Source organism: Dreissena polymorpha, chromosome 3 (assembly GCF_020536995.1).
Source record: "Dreissena polymorpha isolate Duluth1 chromosome 3, UMN_Dpol_1.0, whole genome shotgun sequence".
NCBI classification, from domain to species: domain Eukaryota; kingdom Metazoa; phylum Mollusca; class Bivalvia; order Myida; family Dreissenidae; genus Dreissena; species Dreissena polymorpha.
Window position 1 is genome coordinate 40,946,492 of NC_068357.1, and position 20,407 is coordinate 40,966,898.

Below are 20,407 nucleotides of genomic sequence, written 5' to 3' on the forward strand. Positions count from 1 at the left end.
GTTTAAACCTGTTATTAACGCAGTCATGAGGTCGCAAGGATTTTATTTCACAGCCTTGTTGTGAACCTTGCGCCTCTACCTTCTTACGAGACCATACTATTTCAGAAAATATCATTATCAAAAGGTATTTATGTGCACGTTTATAAACAAACATCATATACAATTATTTAAGATTGTTCATAATTTACTTAACAAAACTGTTGAAAGCTAAATCCCTTAAATCTGTATGTCGAAAATGCACAGTTACTTAAAAAAAGAGACTAATGAATAGAACATTCGCCCACTTTCGGCCTTTGTCGACCCGTACAAATCTATCGATACACTCTAGAGAATTGTTTGGTATTTATGAAAGAAATCGGAGAAACGATCGCTGTGAAGAAGTAATTTGCTATGCATAGATTTCTGCAACTCAATTATCGACTGGCATTTAACGGATGGTTGACTCTTCGATTTTTAGTATATAAAACGTGGTTGAGATGTGGTTATACGAACTTAGGTGGCCGCAAAGTACGGTTATTTTTAAATGTTTGCAATACAGATAATCGAACCTGTCTAGGCCCAGGATCCTATCTTCGTGCATTATTCAAACAAAAGGCCGCCTCTGTGTGTTTATTTATAATGAAGGGCCATAAAATATGCGGTTAAACCCGGATGTTGGTTGGATGTTTATTTCTAAAACAAATCGGTCCCGATGTGACCTACTCGAGGACAGAATATATTTAGAGGATATTTAACATTCAAGCCTGGTGATTTCAAAATTTAACGAGTGTTTGTGTTCGGTCAATTGGAAACCGTCGTCTTTTGAGAGAATTTTATTTATAAATTGTTATAAGATGTTTTCGTTAAAACGTTATTAAACTGTGAAAATAAACTTAAATGTACTTTTCAAGTACAAGTTTTAGGTATAATGTGGTAATCAAATGCGATAAGTCATTTTAACATGTTTAGTATTGTTCCGCAATGCCAATGATAATGCATTACGGGATATAAAGGAATCCAAACTTCAAAATTTAAAAAATCAAAATCAGCATTAACGACAAAAATATCAAATGTGGGGTCGCAATAAGATTGCCCCTGTGCCGCCCGGCGGTCAGGTCAGCATTTCCGAGTTTACAGACGACGATTGGCGCAGAACCGGAAACGCCGACGGAATGAATACCGTCGTCAGTGGATCGGGTGATGCAACTATTCGTCGACGCCGGCGGCACGTGGATGCGAGCACGAACGAGTACGCGAGCTACGTGGAGAAACGGATGTTCAACAAGTTACATGCGTGGACGCCGTACCTGGGCCAGCGGAAGCAGTAAGTCCGTATAAACTGTGCGTTTGTATATTTTTTTGTTTAACCCCGAATTTTACTTAAATCCCGACTCCCCAAATACTTACAAAACAACTTTGCAGAAGTCGTTTATATCGAACAACGTCCTACATAAGGATTATAAAAAACATGGAGATACGTCAAATGTTATTAATTTGGTTATTATTTATTTTTTGTTTCTGTGCATAAGATAGCTTGCGATGCCTGTGGCGTTAAAAAGAGAAGATTCAAAACGCACATATACATATATGAGCCGCGTTCTGTGAAAACTGGACTTAATGCATGTGCTCAAAGTGTTGTCCCAGCCACAATCCACTGTTTAATATGGTATTTTCATTAACGAAAATCCAGGTAAGGCGGAAAGTGACGTCCCTGATTAGCATGTACGGTGCGATATTTTACTCACTTGCATTAAGCCCCGTTTTCCCAGAGCGAGGTTCATATAAATTTTATCATAGAATAATTAATAATGACTATTTAAACGAAATGGTTTCCAAAATAAATAGGATTTGCCTAATTATTTTATGTGATCTAAACCCTGTCCCCTTTCCGCAAAATCGTTGTCCTTTCAAATGATTCTCTGTGCTGGGGCTTTCAAGTTACTTTAAATACTCGCACAATAAAACTCGCGACATAAATAAAAAGCTTTTGAGGAATGTCAGAGTGAAATATAGCATAACAACATTCAATCAGGTGAAATGAAATTTCTTATTAATAAACATCACTATAAACACCATTTCAAAACACCTCAACTCAAAAGTAACAAGATGTGTTTGTGAAACACTATACCCCCCCCCCCCTATATTTGACCTTTGACCTTGCCGGATGACGGATTGCTATCTTCAATATTGTAAAAGTTATGGTAAATGTTAAAGTTTGACACAAACAAACAAACCAACAAACAGACAGGGCAAAAACAATATGTACCCCAGTATGGACTGGGGCACATAAAAAGATAAAACACAAACATATTCAGTGTTTGCTTAATATAGAGAGCAAAAGGAAACCTTCAAATGTAATTCGAAAGAAACATTTTTGCATTAGTTAATGTTAGCACACACATATCATTATAGAACGAAATGTAAATCTTAAAAGTGGACTTTTTGTTGCATACTGGTATCCTCCTTATATCTTTTATATGAAATAATACGTCATATATTAGTCACGTCCGGCTCAATATGTTCTGATAAATTTATTTGTAGTGATTAAATGAAATGTAGTTTTTACACAAAATGAATTTAAACACAATGTTTTCCTCAAGCTTTCATTGTGTAACATTGGTTACCATCACTTGCGTGTTATCTATCAGTGCTTTTATCATCTGCCAAGGTATGTTCTTGTTCAAAGATGTTTTTCAAGTGGACGTGCAAATCTTTGATTGTCTTATATCAAATCTTGAACAAAATTCAAGATAACGGCTTAAATAAATAAACTTTAAATTGCTTTAAATGGTCTTATCTTTATTGAGACAGACATCAATTTGATTCAAATGTCTTCTTTGTTTATAAAGCAAATAGAAATGAAAAATGATCGCCATATAATTCAACCTTTTGATCAAGCGTTTGTCTTTATTGTTGTGTCATGTTTAAGAATAAAATTCCCCCGATTACAACGATTTCAGTTCATGAAATACTCAAATTCTTTTATATAGAACTCTTGGCGTAAACCAAAATAAAAACTCAATATAAAAAGTGCCTCCCAATAAGACCAGGAATCACATATGTGTCTTGATCTGTGAAATCTGGGCATAATGCATGTGCGTAACGTGTCGTTCCAGATTAGCCGGTGCAGTCCGCACAGGCTAATCAGGGACGACACTTTCCGCTTAAATGGTATTTTTCGTTTAAAGGAACTCCCCTTTTACCGAAAATCTAGTTTTAGCGGAAAGTGTCGTCCCTGATGAGCCTGTGCGGATCTCATCAAATGTAATCTTAAAGCGAATTTGTTGCAATACATAAATACCGACAACCAATGATCCAAGGAGAACTTTGTCATACAAGTAATATATTCATGTTAGGGCTTTGTTATTTAAAATCAAGTAGTTTCTATAAGGTCACATTTTTGATTTCGATAACATTTGTTGACGTGTAAAACAGGCTTATGTATTTTTGTTAATGGGGCATATCGACCGTCTAATGCGTGATTAAACTTCAAAAATAAGCACATCATTTTTAATAGGTATTCACTAATTGTAAATTGGTTAGGGACCACAGCGGTCTCGTTTAAACAGACGCCCAGTACAATGGTTTACATTTAGAGACGTATTTTGTTAAGAATATAAAATTGTTGAAGACATGAAAAGTTTATATTCACAGTTACGCTGTCCGCGGTCATTACTTTATCAGCCATATATTCCCCATTTGGCCATGCTTTTTATGGACCGGGATGTTTTAAAACTAAGTCGATATATTGTTAGAACAAGTTTCACGAAATTTGACCTAGTGACCTAGATTTTGACACAATATGACCCAATTTCAAACTGTGTCAAGAAAGCGCAATGACAAATTGTCTGATCAAGGTAAACCGAAATTGGGCAATAATAGCGCCCTCTTGAGTTTTCACGGAGTATATGTGGGCGACGCAGACGGACAAAAGTCGCCACAAAATCTAACCCTGAATATACATTGTGTACAGGTAGGTTTGAAAACGTAAAGATTGAAACATCTAAAATCTAAATATACTTTCGGTACTTATAATTATTTAATGATTTACTATCCCGATGAGGTTTACAAAAAGCGATATATTCATCATTTGTAATACACCCCTTCACAGATCGAACATTTTAAATAATATTCATGTCTCATCAAAAATGAGATCCATCACAATCATTTCAGGCAATACTTTTTATTATTTGCTCATTTAACAACAGTAGTTCTTATATTTTCAAACAGAAAGCAAAGTGAATAATGTAGAGACACGTATTAAACCATTTATAACATGACCTACGCTCCAGGAGTGAAATAACGTAATGCTCAATTTTGTTTATCCCACTTTTACAGGGAATTCGGTTGATTAAAGCCCCGTTGATTAAATATCATCTATAATCAACGTCAGGAAATGACGTCAATATTTCGACGAAATGACGTCATAAATCCAGCGAAATTATCCAGTCAAACTAATTTTGTTTAAAAAAAAGGTTTACAAAATAAAAAGTGGGATAAATAGAATAATAGATTAGTGTTGATTATAGATCAGGTTTATCATGCTCGGCACGAAAACGAAAAAGCACTCGCCAAGGCTCGTGCTTTTTGTTTTCTAAGCCTCGCATGATAAACTTGATCTATAATCAACACTTACCTATTATTTTCTATTTATTACACGGGTGTTATTACATTTTTGTGACGAAATGACGTCATTATTCCAGCGATTTTTTTTTCAGTTAAACACTTACAATGTGAATTAACGGTGAAAAGAGCATAAAATAAAATTTGTTGGTCATGTAACATTTATTATTTTTTTGTTTCTTATTAATATTTATAAAACAAATCTTTATTGTGTATATGTATATGTATGTATATAATCTTTACGCGATCAATGTGATATTTAAATATTCTTATTTGTACTCACCGCACAGACAAATCAGGGACGACACTTTCCGCTTTAATGGTATTTTTAGTTTCAAGGAAGTCCCTACTTACCGAAAATCAAGTTTAGGCGGAATGTGTCGTCCCTGATTAGCCTGTGCGAATTGCACAGGCTAATCTGGGACGACACTTTACGCACATGCATTATGACCAGCTTTCACAGAACAAGACACATACAATGTGGTTAACAAATTGAGAAAAGTAATAATAGCATATTTAAATCTAATCGCATAAGGAATTACACTAACTGAAGCGTTTACAAATCACAATCAACATTAACGACAAACAATCAATTGTGGGGACGCAACAAGTTGTGTCGTCAGGCGGTCAGGTAATCATTTTCGAGTTTACAGACGATGCGCTACCACTGCGCCTCGCAAACTTTTTTCTCTCAGAGCAAAACATTATACAATTTTTTGTATCTACATGTTTATCAGAGGGTGTTATCGAGTGATAGTCGACAATGCCGAGAAAGTTATTTTTCGCCGTTCTATACCCTTTACTAGTATTCCATCTATCCGCATCCGTATCCGCATCCGTATCCGCAAAATCTTAATACGGACGCTATTTTGGGGAAAAAATATATGGATAAAACAGAAAATTATAATTGAGATAATTATTATGAAGGACAAGCGTGAATTAAAGTACATGTAGATATAAGGTACAAATCATCATTCTGTCTGTAAAAGAATTCAAATGGTAAATACCTGAAACATCTTCTTCTAGTGCCTTGGCTATGCTTTTCCAAACATTTGAAGTGAAATCAGAGACCCGATATGCAGAACTTCGGTCGTTGTATAATTCCGGGTAATTTTTCACGAATTCGATTAGTTTTTCAGTTTATTTTTTAGATAAAAGCTTCCCTCATCGTGCTTAATGTCGTCCGTATCTTGTCCGCATCCGCATTAGAATGCTCACTGAGCGTTCTTTTGCGGACGCCTATTGCCCGTGCGAATATGCGGATGCGGATGCAGATGAATGGAATAAGCGCAGTACATTTCAACTTGTTCTATTTTTTGCGGATGCGGATATGCGGATGCGGATATGCGGATGCTTATTCGGATACGGACAGATGGAATACCAGCCTTATTTTTAAGTGCTGTTGTTTAATTTTTAAATGACGCTAAATTTCCAGCCATATCAGTAAACATGTGATTAGCGTTAATATCGTATTAAAATACGCTTTATATATCACCTTTACTCCCAGCAAATTGTCATAGTGAAGCTGTAATTAGGTCATCCCGCTAAGAAAAATTGCGCAGCGAGTAAAGTCGAGACATAGAGCGAATATTAATACGAAATAAACGCTATCAATGTTCTTGCTAATATTGCTGGAATGTGAGCGGCATTTTAAAAATTAATACAAGTAATGAATGTTATAAAACGGCGAAAAATACCTGCCTCGGCATGGATGTCTCCCTCTACACAAGCACGTGATTACCCTGTATAGTAAAAGCCTTTGCCAATAATAGAATTGGTTAACGAACGAAATTTGTTTTATTTTGTAAGAACGTTTTTTCAATAGAAATGGTATTCTAAAAAAATATTAAAAATGGTGATAGGAAAATTCTTTGAAGAAAATCTTCGATCAAAATTGTGTAAGTGAAAAATTGAAAGAATTTGAAAATTCAATATTAATTATCTATTTCGTCTGCTAACAACCTACTACATCTTGGCATTTTTACCGAATTTTTACACTCAGCCAACTAGAAGTCTTTTCGATTTGCGGTTAGTTAAGTCTATTGGCTAGTCAGTAAATTAATCAAAGCGCTGAAGGCACTACAGTTGTTCGCTGTTGTCGCCTTGATAAGCTTGTGCGCATTGCACAGGCTAATCAGTGTGCACAGGCTGATCTTATTTGACGTGCATTAAGCCCCGTTTTCCCTGAAAGCAGCCAATATGTACAGATTCCAATGATAAACACTAGACTGGCCAATGTCGACTTACAAGCTGGTATATAAACTCACTGCTAGAGGGCATATATACTAACCGCTAGAGCAGAACCATTTGTCGTCTGCTGCAGACAGGCAGCTGTAATCGTCCCTTGCAGAGTGAGTTGTTGTTCTTACCGTACTTAAGGCTTCTAAGCACATACTGATTTGCAAAATATGCTCTGTAAATTTAGCTGGCCGCTAAAAACGGGATTGAATGGGTGTCGTCTTCGGACCTGTTAAGTCTGCTTACGCTAACTAGGGACGGCATTATCCACCTGCACTGGATTTCCGCTAAGATGAGACATAAATTAAACGAGCATTACCATACAGACGGAAATTGTCGTCCCTAGTTAATCTGGTACGACACTTAACGAACTTGCATTCAGCGCGGTTTTCTCAGAGCGAGGCTATTGTGATTTTTTTTTAATGAGTACACTATCCCAATATCAAATTATTTCAGAGACAAACACTTAGCACCAAACCGGAACCCGACGAAGGGATGGGCGGGTTTCAAGCACCGACAGAAAATGGTAAGCCTCTCGGCTAAATGTGATATGCTATACAATTCGGTATGTCATCATACCAATTACTTAACACTCTTTGAAAATTATGGTGAATATATGTCTTAATAATGTCGCTGACCTGAGAGGGAAGACGCAAGCAACATATCTGTTCTCAGTGATCCAATTAGCCATGTGTAGACCAGTTGAAAGTAAACAATTAATCGCTTAAGGTAACGTTTTTCACAATTGATAAGTACACAAATTATAAACCATTTGTATAAAATATAGATGAGTACCCGCCCGAGACATTTTACCTTGTATTATACTTGCATGAATAATTAGGAATTTAGTACAAAATCGACAGCCACGTATTTTGTTAATTATGAATATTTAAGATAAGTTGGGGATATATTTTCTTCATGTCATTCATTACATTCTTCACAGAACTTCGTAAGACATAGGACATAGAGCGAACGCGCATTCTTACAAAAATGCACACAAATAATGTTTGTTCAAACACATAAATTGCTGTTTATTTGTTTTTGTTTTAATTAAAATAAAATATTTCAAATGTGTGGATCACCAAATTTGATTCTATATATATGTGTCTTGTTCTGAGAAAACTGGGCATAATGCATCTACGTAAAGTGCCGTCCCAGATTAGCCTGTGGAGTCCGCACAGGCTAATCAGGGACGACACTTTCCGCTTAAACTTGATTTTCGGTAAGGAGGGACTTCCTTGAAACTAAAAATACCATAAAAGCGGAGAGTGTCGTCCCTGATAAGCCTGTGCGGACTGCACAAGCTAATCTGGGACGACACTTTACGCACATGAATTAAGCCCAGTTTTCTCAGAACAAGACACATATATATTTACTCTAAAAGAGTCACCACCTCTCTGCATTATTGAAGACAAATCGACTATTGTCTATTTATTCAATGTCCACTTCCGGATGATACTTTTTATTCCATTTGCAGCTTTTCGGTGAATACTCTGCGGTTTGACTCATATATGAGACAATGGTAAACTTGGAATATGAAGACGCATTAGGTCTCTATTGAATATGAAAGCCCATTTTATTTGAACTTAGTCTTTCCTTCCATGGGGAGCATCATCGATTTTGATCCATAATTTGCTGTGCTGCAAGATTAAGTGCTTGTGCAATAAATGATACAAAAAAGCATGTTTACAAATACGAACTTTACAACAGGCAGGGCAAGTATAAAACGGAAACGGTATCGATCCAATTTCTAAACTTTTTTTTTCAATCACAAAATTAAATGTTACATGTCAACACATTTCAACAGTAGCACATTTGAGTAAATAAAAATGGAAGCAAATCGATCATGCTTGTAATCAGTTTGTTGTCACTCATACATCGATGTATCCATTCTTGAAAGACAGATTTATTTCTCCTTAGAGTGAACGGAATTGATTGGAGCATCGATGAACTATCGTGTAGTATTAATTACATTGTCCAAGACACCTCGAAATGCATCGGAAGTTTTAACACCTGCAATGATAAGAATTATAAATTATACAACAAATTTACTCGCAAATGACACTATCGACATTTTTATTATCGTTATCAACATCATCAGAAGCAACAACAACAACAGCAGTGGTAATCATCACAATCGCCATTTTTTTCACGATGACTGCTATAAACAATTGTGATATTTCTTTATTTTTGTATAAAATTCAAGTTCCGAAAACATTTTAAATGTCTCAATTCGACTGAAAACGTATTATATGAGCCGAGCCTTGTGAACATGGGGCTTGTGACATGTGCGAAAAGTGTCGTTCCAAACAAGCTTGTCCGCACAGGCTATTCATGGACGACACTTTCCGCATAAACTGATTGTTTGCTAAAAAGTTACTTCATTTCAAACGAAATATACCATTTAAAGCAGAAAGGTTCGTTCAAGATGCCAGTGTGGACTGCACAGGCTAATCTGGGACGACCTTTCAGCACATGCATTAAGCCCAGTTTTCACCAAAGAGAGGCTCAGTTATTGTATTCATGTATTCCAGCACTGGAACAGCGTCGGCTTGGCGTGGAGAGAATGGAAGGCGGGGCTCGAGCTCTGGCGGGGGCTACTCAAGCGTGTCGAAGGTACATTAACGTCCAAAGAAGTCACTATCGGTGCTTTTGAACGAGCTGAGGCATCGGCTCGATTTCACCGTGTTGATACTGAACTCATCTGAAAATGTAGTTTAAGACGCTTAAAATAAAAAATTAAGGATGTTAAACTTTAACGAAGTTCGTATAGGCCCTAACATCGCCTACCGTCGTACAAACCCGTCAATCCGATCGTCTTCCGAGCATGCGCGTAAAACTACGAACATTCGGTTAAAATGTATATATATACAAGCAGACAGTAATATCAGTACACAATCTTTATGTATAGCGCCCACTCTTACTACGAAATGACCCAGTTTTGCCTCCCGTGTGAATGAACTTTTTAATTCAACGTTTTTTTATTATTTTAGACTTTTCCGCGTATAATAGTATTGTTGATAAACACAAACATGAAATAGTATTAGAAAAAAATCGTAAAAGTGTGTAAGAGTCCTTTTATATCCCCAGTCAAAATGTCGCCTGTCAAGTTACATTTAACTATTTAATTTCAAATTGCTCAGGTGAGCAATACCAACTATTTCGGGCCCGATTGTTTTCGTTTCCAACTTATAAGCAGGGCATGATGGCCGTATATGAAATAGGATATATGTCATTAATTTATTCAACATCTCAACTTCAGCGTATATTTTGCTAGTTCGTGTGTGTCAAAGGAATCTGAAACTTTACATTTTTAGAGTGAAACAAAAATAATTCTCGTTCCTTCAATCAAGTATACTTCATATACAACTTTTATGTACACGGTTTGTATTTTCCTTCTATCGTGTTTTTAAAATTCTATTGGAACTGTGGTATGACTTAATAATGTTGTTGTTGTTTTTTGGTTATACGAGCGGAGATAAAAGTGTGTTTATGCTCATGAGTTCTTTATTCCATTTGTTACATACTTTCATAAATGCCTATGCTAATATCATGCATTTATGTATAAAGGAATACCAAATAAGTATTTGTTTATCAATATTAATATTTTCATAAGAGTGAAATTAAATGGTTCAGAAAAAAATGGGGGAAAGAGATTAAGGGTTGACAACTTAGAATGTCTGAGAACCCTTCCTTAATCGTTTTGTTTTGAAAAATTTGGATTTTATATGCAGACTACCATAACAATAGAAAATATGCAAAGAAAGAACTTCAAAAGAAAATATCGTGCAACAATACTAAAACCTTCAAGGATTATCATACTGCTTACTATGCTACCCCTGACGTAATTTCATTCATTTTAATAGACATGTATAAATGCCTTGCAAGGGCTTTACTGACTTCCTGGAATCATTAAAAAAACAGTTTCGGTCTATTAGCAAACTTCAACGAAACCTGATAATTATTTAATGTTCAACCGATATCGATGACTCTATTGTGTTAAGATTCTGTCACTAATCTGTTATCATAATAATATTCCTATACCTTTGTGATTTATTCAGAACATGAATATAATGACGTGATATAGAAAGTAAACAGCATATTTTTTCTCCTTTATCAGAGCAGAAAATTTTATGAAAATCTTATTTTTTCACAAACGTTTGTATTGTGGAAGATGCTTTTATACTTGTTTACTAACAATAATATATTATCTGGAATATTAAATTAAAATATGTATAACATAAACAAAATGAATGCAACCCGGGACCTTTAGGAGGCAAAATATCATGTACTTCCACTTGGCTTTAAATACTTTCAAGTATAATTATGACTTTTGAACAGTATGAGTCGTTTTCTGACAAAAATGAGCATAATGCATGTGCGTAAAGTGTCGTCCCAGATTAGCCTGTGCAGTCCGCACAGGCTAATCAGGGACGACACTTTCCACTTTTATGACATTTTTCGTTAAAATGAAGTGTTTTCTTAACAAAAATCCAATTAAGGCGGAAAGTGTCGTCCCTGATTAGCCTGTGCGGACTGCACAGGCTATTCTGGGACGACACTTTACCCACATGCATTATGTCCAGTTTTCTCAGAACGCGACACATATGGACACAGGCATACGCGTATTGGCATACGCGTATTGTTTCGTATAGACTTGACTTTTTCTCGCAATATACACTCAACGGCAATATGTTTAATTCTCTGTATACCCATCTGTACAAAAGAATAACCTTCGGTGACGTTAACTGCCTTTCAATCTGTTGCTTAATAAAGTATCGACTGATTATCGATCGATGTTGTCTGCTTCGATCAATAAATCTTGAATGATAACCATTTCGTTTTCAAGTACAGCGCAAATTAAATTTGAGTTGAATTTCTCAAGTTATATATATATATTAAACAATGAAATGTTAAATTATTTGTGGCAAAATACGCCTGTTTTAAGGCAATTAAAGTTAACCAGTTTATTGAAATTTATTTGGTACATACGCTCGCAATACATATACGCCTTTGTTTTGACTGACTCTTATATAGATCTACATTGTGTCTACAAATTTTTCTTTGTATTATGCCCTACACATATCTTGTTACAATATATCTTTAAAGGACACATGAAGTTTACTTCGATGAATTTGTATATTTATTTTTCAACCCAGTACTATTAAGTAAATAAATTGCCATTTGTATTTCAAATTCTGTTAATTCTTTCACCATACGTTGATCAAACAAAACCATTTACGTTGCATCCTCGATCTCGGATCAGCAGCTAAATGGACAGCTTATTGATGTCTGAAGCCGCTTTAAGTTTTATAAAATATAAAATGTTGTACCTTCCAATATATATTGTCATTGTTAAATTGACAAATTTTGTTGGTAGAAAAGTACTGATTTTATGCTATATATTTGTAGAAATTGTGATTGAAATAAGCTAAAACCGAACATAATAACCTAAAACGTACTTGTTCTTGTAGGTCGTCAAGGTACCGGTGTGATCTCCTACTTTCTCCTCCTCAAGTTCCTCCTTTTTCTCAACCTCTTTATCTTCCTCGCGACCTTTGGCTGTATCGTGGTGTTCGATCAGTTCTTCAAACCACTCGGGTACACCAGCAACACCATCGGGACCCGTGACCCACTCACGGACGAATACATAGTGAACTCCAGCGTTTGCGCCGAAAAATATGTCGTCAACAAGACTTCCGGCTTCCAGCTGGCTCTGGACTTTATTCAGGGAACGGTAATGCATGCACCTGTTCACAAAATGCAAAATATGAGCCTCGCTCTGTGAAAACCGGGCTAAATGCATGTGCGTACAGTTTCATCCAGCATACGTCAGTGCATTTCGCACAGGCTAATCAGGAACGACACTTTGCGCGTCCTTGGTATTTATCGTTTAAGGAAGTCTCTTTTAGCTAAAGTCCAGTTGAGACGGAAAGTTTCGTCCCTAATTAGTCTGTGCGGACTGCACAGGCTAATCTGGGACGACACGTGCATGAATTACGGTAAGCCGGGTTTTCCCAGAGCAAGGCTTATATGTTTTATTGTTCACTTCTATATTAGTTAACGTGAATGGTTCGTCATTATTGTCTTTGTATTGTATGGAAAAAATTCCTTCACAACACAGATAATTGAGAACTTTTTGTGTTTATACATCCTTAACTGATGCAGAACGACACAAATACAATGCAGCATGCATAATTTTCCGTTCAATATTTTTTTATTTTCCTCGCAAATAGGTGTGTGTGTGGGGGGGTGTCTAGGGCATCCCGCCCATCACCGTGCAGAGTTTACAAGCAATATGTGCAATACATTATATTCATTTTACAATTAATAACTTTTAAATACAGTATAAAAACAACATTTTTATTGTTAAAGTCCACGTCATTATCACAACTACTGGAAAAGAAGTACAAACAGTTCCAATTCTATACTTTAACGCAAATCGTTAAAATAATTCATATTATGCATCGTGCTTTATAGCACGACAACATTTATCGGACACTCGTGAACTCCTTTCGCATAACTGCACGCTTGAATTATTTTCTTCATTGCAATTGATTTTGATCCATCACGTTTTGCACGAGTTTCAAGAGGCCATCCATAACATTATGCTAAAATTTTAAGTAAAACAAAAAAATCAAAACAAATAAGCAGATAAAAAAAATTCATGTAACAATTACTAGGCCTGTTATTGTCAGCAAATACAGTATACACATAATTTCAAAAGTTGTTTCAAGTTGATAATCCCCGTTTGGACCCGTATGTTGTCTGTTTCATGAACTCTGTACATCACTGCGTCAATCCGAACGGACGTCTCCCCAAAAATGTAATGATTCTAAAGGACCATATTGAACACAATTTAATAAATAAGATCTCTGAATCTGATATAATATATGAGCCGTGCTTTTTGATACGGGGGTTTAATGCATGTGCATAGAGTGTCGTCCCAGATTAGTCTGTGCGAACTGATATTAACGACGATGTATACTCAAATTTCAGTAATTGTTGTTGATGTCATTAGTTTACTTAATAACTTTAAGGCCCGGATATTATATGTCGGACTGTCATACTAAAACATATTTAAATTAAATTTACCCAGTTGCATATTATTCAGTGGATGTAGGGTAATAAAAATATGTCCATCCACAGGGATGGATGACGAAAACGGCGCTGTTCTACGGTCACTATGGTAACCAGGAAGTGGATTTCCCCGGGCATTCGTACAACGTACCTCTCGCCTACCTTCTCACGACAGTTCTCGTTCTCATTACGAGCCTCGTTGTCATTGTGCACAAGTAAGTGTCGTCATAGCTTGCGACTTAATCACTTTCCTTTAGACAGGTTCTTTATTTTTTAACGCTTTCAAGTTTTTATTTGCCAATCGACGTCAATTTGCACAAATAGCGACAAGTTAAAGATCCTTTCTGTTCGAAAAATATTTCCCGAAGAGGCATAATACATCAATGACATATTTAATCATGAGGAACTTTGAGAAATATATAAAAACAAATAGAATTTAAAAAAGCTGTTCAGACTGGGAATCGGTTTCAAACAACATTTGTGTTTCATTGTTAGAATCACCTCGGAGGCGGAAGGTCTGGAAAGCGCCACTGGAAGCAGCGATGGTGCCTTCTTCCGGTCGGTTTTCAGCCGATGGGACTTCAGGGTGTGCGGCGAGAAGCCGACGAAGCTGCAGCACCGGAACTTTTACCATCAGATGTGTGTGAGTACATTGGACGCGGGGTTCAGTTTGTATATCGGAATTTCTTTATATATACGAGTGAATTTATGACGTGATTGAGTTTTTAATTGTCGAACTCACCTCCGTCATTAGCAAGACTATATTGGTATAATGTGCTCTTCCTGTACAAGGGCCAGCTTGAGGAGTTCCGGCATCAGCAACGGAAGAGTTCGCGTACCGGATGTGGCCGCTGCTGCCTCGTCTTCGTGCGTATCCTCATTAACATCCTCATCATCGGGCTGCTGGGAGCTGCAGCCGCCGCCATTTACTACGCGCAGAAATACTCATCCGATGTATGGTGCTTTTTGTAAATTTAATAACTTTTATCCCACTTTTACAGCGAATTCGGTTGATTAAAGCCCCGTTGATTAAATATCATCTATAATCAACGGCAGGAAATGACGTCAATATTTCGACGAAATGAAGTCATAAATCCAGCGAAATTATCCAGTAAAACTAATTTTGTTTAAACAAAAAGGTTTACAAAATAAAAAGTGGGATAAATAGAACAATAGATTAGTTCGGCACGAAAACGAAAAAGCACTCGCCAAGGCTCGTGCTTTTTGTTTTTATAAGCCTCGCATGATAAACCTGATCTATAATCAACACTAACCTATTATTCTCTATATGATGTATTTATACGTTATTCACATTAAGGATCTGTCTTGGTTTCCTTAAAATATCTACCTAATTTACGATTGATAAGCACCATGATGTTTTAATGACAAAAACATAATAATGAGCCGTGTTCTGAGAAAACTGGGCTTAATGCGTGTGCGTAAAGTGTCATCCCAGATTAGCTTGTGCAGTTCGCACAGGCTAATCAGGGACGACACTTTCCGCCTAAACGTGATTTTCGGCAAGGGGGGACTTCCTTGAAACTAAAAATACCATAAAAGCGGAAAGTGTCGTCCCTGATTAGCCTGTGCGGACTGCACAAGCTAATCTGGGGCGACACTTTACGCACATTCATTAAGCCCAGTTTTCTCAGAACGCGACACAATCGATGATGAAACGTTTTATTATTATGCCACTTGTACACAATGCGATTATTTTTTGTAATTTGTGAAAGTAATGAACAGATGAATGAATTAATAAGAATCAAATGATTAAATGAATTCATACATGGGTGGGGGATAGAGTTTTAAATGAATATCAAATTAATGAATAAGGTAGTCGCATGCTCGTTCGATGCATCCATCAATCAGCTGGTTGGTATGTCGTTTGATCCATCCATCCGTGCAGCAATAGTCATTCAAGTTTCTCCACGATATAACACAGCATTTACTTTATAATAACTGACAGTTTGTTGAGAAAAATTTTGGTTTAAACAACATTGTAATCATGAAAACAATGGTAATTGTGTCTCACACCTATAAACTGGACCCGTTTTAAACATCCGTCTGATTTTGCATGTGCGTTAAAAAGTATCGTCCCAGATTAGTATATGCAGTCAGCACAGGCTAATCGGGACAACACTGTCCGCCTTAACTGGACTTTTGAGAAGAAAAGAGTTTCTTTAAATGAAAAATTCCATAAAAGCTGAAAGTGTCGTCCCTGTTAAGCCTGTGCGAACTGCACAGCCTAATTTGGGACGACACTTGACGCACATGCATTAAGCCCTGTTTTCCCATGGTGCGGCTCATTTTTATAATGAAAACAATGCTTATAGTGTCAAAAACTATTTCAACTGAACCGATGTCAAACTTCTGTCGGACTTTGCAGGTCACCACGAGCACAGCAGTGAACACGTACGATCAGGTTCGCATACTGGCCATCCAGTTCCTGCCCTCTCTGGTGATCGCCGCCATCAACAGCGTATATCCGGTCATTTTCGGCCTGGCCGCCATATTGGAGCGTTACTCGCCAGATGTCGTTATCAAGATCACCGTCCTCAGGTTGGAGTATTGAAAAACTGGGCTTAATGCATATGCAGTCTGCACCATCATCATCATCATCATCAACAACAACAAAAAAACAACAACACTAGCAACCAAAAAACAACAACAGAATAACAACAAACACAACAACAACAGCAAACACAACAATAGCTAAATAAACATCATTGATATTTATTTTTTCGGTCACCGTAATTACGAAAGTATTTATTACATAGGATTGTGTTCGTCCGTCTGGCTGCGCTTATCGTCGTCACGGCAACCATCTACGTGAACATCACGTGCTCGCAGCAGGACATGTGCAGGGTTGGGACTGGGGAGTGTCCCGCCATACAGGTCAGTAGCCGCGGGAAAGAACGCTCGGGAAAGGGTTTAGCAATCCAACCGGTAAAAGCGCTGAAAAACGAAGCTTGAATAAAACTTGGCGGGCCGGCATCTTTTTTACTGTTAAATAATGTTCGATACAGGGTTTATATCAAATAATTTGAAATTAACCGTTTAAAACATCGTTTCTTACATTTAATATTAATTGTCAAGGTTTTGTGATATTTCACCAATTTTATGTTTGAAAGCCCGGTCAACAAAGATTTTGAGCAAAACAGAGTCTTTTTAAGTCTTTGTAGATCGTCCGGTAGTGTCATGTCATGACATGCCAAATTGGTGACAACAGGCACAAATATCGTCTGCTGTTATAAACTCATTTAATGTGTATGATCAGTGAACGTCCTGCGTTATAAAACTGTTGGCCTTAACAGTAATATTAAATAGGAATTAAAAATACAATAATGAAACATTAGTCCTGTGTCAAATCAACTTCAAATATATACTACTTGAGAGGCTAGTGGTAAATGGCCAAAATGACGATTTACTTTAGTTCACCGGAAGTTGCTCTCTATACATACATTGTATACGTCGAGCAATATTAAACAACAGCTTTGTTTCAGACTGTTGTTGCTTGTTTGGGAGTCGAGTTGTATATGTTTGCATATACTTTGAATGCAACTTTACTTTTCATTTCATTCAAGCATGAGTTGATGAAATCGTACATCAATACGCACTAACGATTTAAATATGTTTTAATAAATTGTCTATCGTACCGTAACATTCCGGTGATGATCGAGTAGTCATGATTAAAGCGCAGAGCTCCTCCAATTAGGTTACCTGTTACCACAACAATAACTATTAAATTTCGTCCAGGTTTGGAAGGATCTCTAATTCTTCACTCGGTGCATTGATCTAAACAGACCGCGTCATGCAAAAAAAGGGTGTTATGGCATATGAGGCAAGCGTAGCTCCAGATTATCCTGCGCATCGCACAGGCTTGTCAGAAGATACCCTTCCAACAAATGAGACCGTTAAGTAATGCGTGACAGGGTAGCTCCTGACCAGAATAAATGAATACCGTATATAGCATGAAGCGGTGTATATATATATTTGGTTGCAGTCAACAGTAAAACGGGTTAATATGTTTAGAACATCGTCTGGTTTGTATTTCAGTGCTGGGAGACGTATTTTGGGCAGCAGATCTACAAGTTCATGGTCACAGAAATTGCTATCGACATCCTGATGACATTTATCCACGAGCTTCCCAGAAAGTAAGAACTAAATTCGCCACATTGATCCTGTCGCGTACCCTTAAAGAGACATGGTCACGGATTGTCGCAATAACACATATTTCTCAGACGGCCTCTAATTGCTATTCCGGTGTTCCATTAAATGCATTTTACGTTTTCATATTTTGTCTTACTTTATGCGAGCTTATTACATCTGGGAAAATGGTTGATCTATGAGTTCCTAGTATCTTAATCATATGTACTAGTGATGGCACAATTTATGGTTCTTCAAAGCGCATTATTGTTTAAGTGTTTTCGGTGTTATTGAGCATTCATACTGAAATGTATATTATTCTTCTGTTGCTACTTTTTAATGAGTTTTTTTCATTGATGCCATTGCTAAGAGCAGAGAAAATCGTCTCACTTTAAATTTATCAATGACGCATGATGTGAATTTATCATGACACAGTATGCATTTTGTTTCTTGTTTGCATCATTTAGGTTACTCACCACTAAATGTGATTGCGGCCTCCTGAAAAAGATCGGTCCCGCTGAATTCGACGTTGCGATGTGCGTGCTGAACCTCGTGTACGCACAGACGCTTTGCTGGTACGTTACGTGAACGTGATTTCATGCGTGCGTCAAATAATTATATTTAGTCTGATCTCGCATAACAGCGTAAATTTAAGTATTGGAATATTTCCACAAGCGCATAATTAAAATATTTAAGTTATCCCATTTATTATGACCTTGGCTTTTTCGCATCGAAATTACCCCAAAAGAAAAGACTTGTATTGTTACCTCCTTTGTAATTTTTAATTAAAATAATTTCAGCAAATTAATATATGTTCTATATTCCACTGCTTAAAAGCATCAAATAAATAATAGTTGCGTAAATTTTGGAATGTTGTGTTGCCAATAACTTAATTCCCGATTGATGGATACCATACGATCAGATATTAAGTATATTTCATTAGAAAACTGTGTGCAATGTCAGTCACAAGATGGTGTCATAGAACTGGTTGATTTTCAGGTTGGGGTTCTTCTTCGTTCCACTTCTTACCGCCATGTTGGTTCTACGGCTACTTATGTTGTTTTATTTAAAAACGGTAAGCTTTTCTCTAGTTCGCAAAATTATACTGTATATTTTATGTATTCATTGTTAAGCAGTTTAAATTGAAATTAGACGTTAAATTATTAAGTGTTTGCTTCATGTACAGCAACTAGTGGGTCTTCGAATTAACAGTTTTCGACATAGTCGCCACAACCCTAATAACTTCGATGTAATCGAGTTTAGATAAATAAATGAAGGTTAAAACTAACAATATCTAACTTTGTAATCTTTTCAAGGATATATCTTGGGGATGATATAAACTTTTAACCTATTGACTTCAAACGCGGTTCTTCTTGTTTTTTTTTTGTTTAGAATAACTCGCCTTTTATACGAACAGGTTAAATATACACTTCCATAATAACAATGTAGGGGTTCATAGCCGGGACACAGGCTATATGTTTCATATCTAATGACTCTATATTTCAAATAACTGCTGTCAAGCTTACTTTCATGGCAAAGTAGTTCATTATTCATAATGATCCCCAGGCCGACTACTAGTATATAACTTGTTCGGGGATTTTTATGAAATCCTTTCTACCACCAGTCTCTCCCTACCTCTGAGTGAAGTAAGGCAGTCGACAGTTACTAGCATGAGAACGTGCAATTAGTACTGGTAAACGACCAGTCTCTCCCTACCTCTGTGTGAAGTAAGGCAGTCGACAGTTACTAGCATTTGAACGTGCAATTAGTACTGGTAAACGACCAGTCTCTCCCTACCTCTGAGTGAAGTAAGGCAGTCGACAGTTACTAGCATTTGAACGTGCAATTAGTACTGGTAAACGACCAGTCTCTCCCTACCTCTGAGTGAAGTAAGGCAGTCGACAGTTACTAGCATGAGAACGTGCAATTAGTACTGGTAAACGACCAGTCTCGCCTTTCCTCATAGTGAAGTAAGGCAGTCGACAGTTACTAGCATGAAAACGTGCACTTAAAACTGATTAATCAGCATCACCAGGACAAGTGCAAGTCGGTTTGTCTTTACCACTTTGATACGTATTTTGACCGATTTTAGTCGTTAAGAAAGTTAAATTTAATTAAATACCTTTCTTGCTAACTTCAAGTTTTAAAGGCTTCATTCCCAACTTTTAAATACTGATGAGCAGCAAACAGCATAAAACCTAAAGAGACTGCGATATACTCGCAGGCTGTTCTGCTTTTATGCTGTTTGCAAAAGCCATTTTCACTTTGCTGCTTAGGGGAGAAAAGGTTAATTGACCCTTGTGATAAGACTGAAATATTGTTTAAAACCGCGAAAACCCAA

The 20,407-nt window shown here is 36.8% G+C and overlaps 1 protein-coding gene across 2 annotated transcripts in view; it reads left to right on the plus strand.

Annotated features, from left to right (window-relative positions):
- Positions 1 to 313: 313 nt before the first annotated feature.
- The window catches only part of LOC127873809 (transmembrane channel-like protein 7), a 31,914-nt gene continuing 11,820 nt past the window's right edge, over positions 314 to 20,407 (plus strand). Inside the window, exons 1-12 of one of the 2 annotated variants that reach the window (XM_052417804.1) lie at positions 314 to 1,303; positions 7,297 to 7,366; positions 9,375 to 9,456; positions 12,315 to 12,577; positions 13,990 to 14,135; positions 14,416 to 14,563; positions 14,713 to 14,874; positions 16,307 to 16,479; positions 16,698 to 16,815; positions 17,977 to 18,074; positions 18,534 to 18,641; positions 19,066 to 19,141. In XM_052417804.1, coding sequence (XP_052273764.1) covers positions 1,050 to 1,303; positions 7,297 to 7,366; positions 9,375 to 9,456; positions 12,315 to 12,577; positions 13,990 to 14,135; positions 14,416 to 14,563; positions 14,713 to 14,874; positions 16,307 to 16,479; positions 16,698 to 16,815; positions 17,977 to 18,074; positions 18,534 to 18,641; positions 19,066 to 19,141 — 1,698 coding nt within the window. In that variant the 5' untranslated portion in view covers positions 314 to 1,049. The remainder of the gene's footprint in view (positions 1,304 to 7,296; positions 7,367 to 9,374; positions 9,457 to 12,314; positions 12,578 to 13,989; positions 14,136 to 14,415; positions 14,564 to 14,712; positions 14,875 to 16,306; positions 16,480 to 16,697; positions 16,816 to 17,976; positions 18,075 to 18,533; positions 18,642 to 19,065; positions 19,142 to 20,407) is intronic. The other variant, XM_052417803.1, reaches the window with a different exon arrangement.